This window comes from Miscanthus floridulus, chromosome 18, assembly GCF_019320115.1.
Source record: "Miscanthus floridulus cultivar M001 chromosome 18, ASM1932011v1, whole genome shotgun sequence".
NCBI classification, from domain to species: domain Eukaryota; kingdom Viridiplantae; phylum Streptophyta; class Magnoliopsida; order Poales; family Poaceae; genus Miscanthus; species Miscanthus floridulus.
This window is the reverse complement of record NC_089597.1, coordinates 86,623,866-86,629,187: the sequence shown is the minus strand read 5'-3', so window position 1 is coordinate 86,629,187 and position 5,322 is coordinate 86,623,866. Positions and strand designations below refer to the sequence as shown.

The window sequence follows — 5,322 nt, the reverse complement described above, 5'->3', positions numbered from 1 at the left end:
TATGTACACGTATCGATCGGCCAATCCAGAGGTGAAAGAATGTGGGAAAGAATAAGAAGTAGGACAGGGTTACTACGTTTTTTTTCCTGTGAAATTGAACTGATTCCTATAAAATTGTTGCACGAATCTTGTGAAATTGCTGCATTTTGGAAATATATTTCTCTCCTTGCATCCTTGTACTTGTCTTGTCCTCATGATGAGGACTTCCATGTGTGTATTCTTTTATTTTACTTGCTTCCATTTTGCACAACCAAAAAATGACTTGCCAAGTCCAACTATTTATACAAGCATGGGTGTGCTCCCAATTAAAACCGGCATTCAAGTGAAACATTAGACTTGATGCATGGCTACTAGCTATAATTCCAAACGATGGATTAGTTGAGCCTCATATGTGCTGCAAGTTTAACGCATACAAGCAAATGCTATTATGTAACGCTCCAGCCCGAAAAGACGGCTATGATCTACTCTAGACGTCGAATAAACCACACCTGCTAATTAACTCTCTTGCGCTTTCGTCCTCGCTTCGCGCAAAAAGCTCAAACCGAAGTTCATTAGCTTTCCAGGGCGAGACTTTTTAAGCTAGTTCAGCACCCCTCCAGGTTCCGATGTGGGACTAAACTCGCATAGCTACAGTGTTCCACGTGCTACCGTAACCGAAGCCTGAGCTACATTGCCTCGCATCACCATGTCGCTACAGTCTCGTCATTCAGCCCAGCCCATCATCAGACCGGCCCAAGGTCCATTAGTGGGGTCTCACATACACCCACCCTTAGGGTTCGACGTCCTCGTCGAGGACCGAACCAACCTACCAATCCAGGATCGATTCTCTTGGCCCACGTTTATATTCCCAGCTCCTCGGCCCAAGTGTCAACCTGTTCGAGCTCCCGAGTCATATATCCGTGAAACCGCGATACTCTCTTGGCCCACGTCCATATTCCCATGTCCAACCAGGGGCGGATCCAGCGGTGGGGCGGGGGGGGGGGGGGGGGGGGCTCAAGCCCCCCTACCCAAACCAAAGCAGTGCAAATTACTGTAGAGCCTATATGAATTTTTAGGCAAAGTTCTATAGTGTAGGGGGGCTGAGACTTAAGATCGAGCAGCAGTGTTGTTCAGTCCCCCCTAAAATATTTTCTGGATCCGCCGCTGAGTCCAACTGCCATGCTCTTATAGAGCTATGCATAACCTGTCCGAGATCCACTCTACACGCCACACCTGCTAATTAACTCTCTTGCGCTTTCATCCACTCTACACGCCACACCTACTAATTAACTCTCTTGCGCTTTCGTCCTCGCTTAACGCAAAAAGTTCGAACCGAAGTTCATTAGCTTCCCAGGGCGAGACTTTTTACGTTATGTTCGCTGGTTGGTTTCTGAACTAGTTTAGGCTGATTGGTGCTGATTTATTGTGAGAGAGAAACACTGTTGGCTGGCTAGTTTGGGTTGGCTAAAACCATAGTTCAACACCCCTCGAGGTTCCGAGGCGGGACTAAACGCGCGTAGCTACAGTGTTCGCGTGATACAGTAACCGAAACCCCGATCTATAGTGCCCCCGCATCTCCATGTCGCTACAGTCTCGTCATATGTGGTGCAAGTTTAACGCATACAAGCAAATGCTATTTGAACTTGTACCGGCAAGCGCGTGTTTTGCAATAAAAGCAGGGAAACCTTTTGCCTAAAAAATGATCTAAAATTCTCATTCTTTTATTCTAGCAACCATCACACATAGGCCTTTTATTTTTGGGTTAATTCGAACGCTGCCATTGTAACTCTTCGAGTTTAGAAATATACCATTGCAATTCGTGATATTGTAAATATGCCATTATAATTCCCGTGAAACGTGATTCATGCCATTAAGTAGGCTTTCAGGCGTTCGTATACGGCAACATGTTTAGTATGGCCCGTATTGCCCCTGTCCAGTCGCCGCAGCACCTCCGCCGCACGTCACATTGCCTGCAGCATCCGCTCCTTGGGCGATACCGTGCCTGGCTGTCCAGCTGACCTGTATTTTGCATTGGATTGCCCAGCTGACCCGTCTGAACAAAGCATATGACATAAAAAGGTCATAGATAATTTGATAACAAGTTGAAAACTTCTGATAATTTGATAACAAGTTGAACACACTGAACAAAGCATATGCCATAAAAGGTCACAGATAAGTTGATAACAAGTTCACAGACTAGTGCCTGGACTTTAACTGACTACAAGTTCACAGGACTTTAACTGAATACAAAGTTCACATGACTTTAAATGGATAAAGTTCACAGGACTTTAACTGAACAAAGCATGGCCTGATTAATAAAATTCAAAAGCACGGCCTGATTTCTAGTTCAAAAGCACGGCCTTATTACAGGTTCACAATCACAGCCTGATTACACACAGCAACCATCAAAAGCACTCGACATTAAGATTCAGGAATCGGTGACGTGAGCAGTGAGTTGGGTATTAAGGAACTGTGACAAGCTCGTGACAACTCTAGGCTGTGGTGCGGCGGTAGCCTTCTGTTGCTTTTTCTTCACTGGAGTCTTCTTCTTCTTGGGCGTCTTCTTCCTTTTGGGACTCTTTTTCTTCTTTTGTGCTGTCTTCTTCTTCTTCACCTCTGATGGCCCAGCAGTGTCATCATCTTGTTGCCGTTTCCTGCATAGTATAGTGGTTAGCACTAGGTTCAGTACAGAATGCACAAGAAATGCTTTGAGAATGAGTCACTAACCTCTTGTTCTGTGATCTACCCCTAATTTCTCCATCGGAGTCAACCTCAGCAAATTTGCAAGTCTTGGCAAAGTGACCGAAGTCACCACACCTTTTGCACTTCACCTTTTTCTTGTTCGCTTTCCCTTCAAGGCAGCCCCTAATTCTCTGTACTCTTGGTCTGCCTGGTGGTCTTCCTAGCAAGGGTGGAAATATTGTGAACCCAAGATCCACCACAGGCCACTGTGTTCTGTCTGGAAAAGGCTCTACTCTTCCTTCATAAGCAGCCCTAAATCTTGGTACAGAATAATATTCATGCACATAATCTTCTATTTTCATTCCCCTATTGGACAGTATCCAAGCTAATGCATGCTTGCAGGGCTTGCCTGTGAGCTGCCACTCTCTGCATGAACATGAATGATGTTGGAGATCAACTGTGTGTCTCCTCTGATTGTTCCAGTTGTCCAGAAGTGTCACTTCAGCCACGTCTTCATCACTACTTGATACCTTAACCACTTTGAGATTATTGCTGATAGCATTCAACTCCTTCATGACATTAGGGAGTATACCATCACGCATTTCCCTAGCAATCTTCCTCCTCAAAAACCTCTTCTCCATGATGAGCTCTCTCAGGCCATCAACCAATTCGTGCAGCAGCAGTCCTTTCATGTGCCTGATCTGAGCATTACAGCTCTCGGATACATTGTTGGTCAAGTAGTCACATTTACTCTTATCTGAAAACCCACATCTGTACCACAGTCTGTTGTGATGCTGCTCCAGGAATTCTATGGCATCTGGTGCAACATCAAATATCTTCTGCATGTGCCACTTGAACAGCCCCTCTGTGTAGCTTCTTGCTGCTGGATACAAATGATCAGTGAAGACATCTCCCTGATAGTGCTTCATGAAATTTGAATACAAGTGCCTCATGCATTCTCTGTACTCAGCTTGCGGGAACACTGCTCCCACTGCACTTCCTAAACCTTTACAAGCATCTGTACAGATCACTAGGCCTTCAGGTGATCCTATAGCTTTATGCAACTGCTCAATAAACCATTTCCAATTGTCCTCTGTCTCTGAGTCAAAAATGGCGTAAGCCAGATGATACAACCAGTTGTGCCCATCTACAGCAGTAGCTAAAGCCAACTGCCCAGTGTATTTACCATTTAAGCATGTGGCATCTACCCCTACAAATGGTCTGCAACCTACCAAAAATCCATCTACACAAGGCTTTAAGGCTACAAAAATCCTTTTGAACCTCTTCTTCTTATTCCCTTCTACCTCTATTTCTACAATGCTTTCTGGTGAACTAAGCTCCATTTGTGCTTTCCAGTTCACCAACAATTGGAAACTTTCCTCATATTTACCATGTATGTGCTGAAGAGCTAGCTTCATACCTGCCCATGCCTTAGAATACTTCAACTTGATCCCATAATCATCTTCCAGTTTGTCCCTAGCATCCTTGGCACCTTTGTTTGGATTTTTCTTGAGCCATTCTGTCAACCTGCTAGCACACCAGTCTTGTGTTGCCATTTTTCCTTCTCTCAGCTTTGTAGTAGGACAGTTATGCTCAGCAGGCAATACTTTAATCTGCAACAAAATTGAATACATGTTACAAAAGTGTACCAAAAACAGTTTATAATAGAAAAATAAGAATACACAGGTTGTACCTCTATTGTTTTGCCATCATAAATCCTTGATGCATGTATTCTCCATGGGCAGCCCTCAGCTTTGCACTTGGCAATGAACCTGGTCTTGTCAGTCTTCACATCAGCAAATTCAAATCCAGTGATCACAGCATAGTGCCTCACAGCTTTCCTGAATGCTATGATATCAGGAAACAAGGCACCTTTCACAATGTTGGGATTTTCTGGATCATGAAGGACATTTATCTCCTGAGGATCTGCATCATTAACTTCTGCCTCAAGAGGAACACCTCCTTCAGCAGGAATATAATCAGAATTGTCATCAACTGGTTGTGTTGCAGTGGCATTTGTGGTTGGCTGTGCAGGTGGTACTGAGATATAGATGTGTTCATCATCAACGCCCACGTACTCCTCTTCATTATCAAACATGTCTGGCTCCCTAACAGGCTCAAAGTCTGGCTCCTTTGTTGTAGCTTCAGTAGGTCCTGGCATGTTTTTTGTGGGTTCAGGAGCCTCTATATTGTGTTTTTTGGGTTCAGGGGCCTCAGGCTTTTGTGGTGGATTCACTTGGCTAGGTTGGTCATCATCAGGAGGAATAACACACAGAGGTTCTAGCTCAGCATAGTCACCAGTAGTAGATACTGAATTATCAAATACACCTAGCAAGACCTGGCAACACATCTCAGCCTTATACATAGAAAACATATCTAGCAACTGTCTGTCATTCACTAATCTGACATCTTCTCCCAAATTCTTGTCAAAGAACCACAATCTGCCACACTGGCGAGATGACCATTGCACCTCTTTGGCTAAAACATTCATCAACAAGTCTACGGTTAAAGCACCTATGTCCACCTCCCACTTAATCAGAAATCCCTTTAAGCCTTGAACTTTAATCTCTAGCATGAACAACTCAGGCCTAGCACGAAGAATGGAAATGTAAAGGGGAAATCCCACAGCAAAAATGGGTCCATCCCCAACAGTGGCCGATC

The 5,322-nt window shown here is 44.4% G+C and overlaps 1 protein-coding gene across 1 annotated transcript; it reads right to left on the bottom strand.

Annotated features, from left to right (window-relative positions):
- Positions 1-2,407: 2,407 nt before the first annotated feature.
- LOC136524125 (uncharacterized) lies at positions 2,408-4,896 on the bottom strand. The gene is made up of 3 exons (XM_066517592.1): positions 4,355-4,896; positions 2,707-4,274; positions 2,408-2,633 (listed from the first exon to the last, which is right to left on the bottom strand). Exons 1-3 carry the CDS (start codon positions 4,820-4,822, stop codon positions 2,408-2,410), a joined length of 2,262 nt encoding a protein of 753 aa, XP_066373689.1. The 5' UTR covers positions 4,823-4,896.
- Between the last annotated feature and the right edge of the window lie 426 nt (positions 4,897-5,322).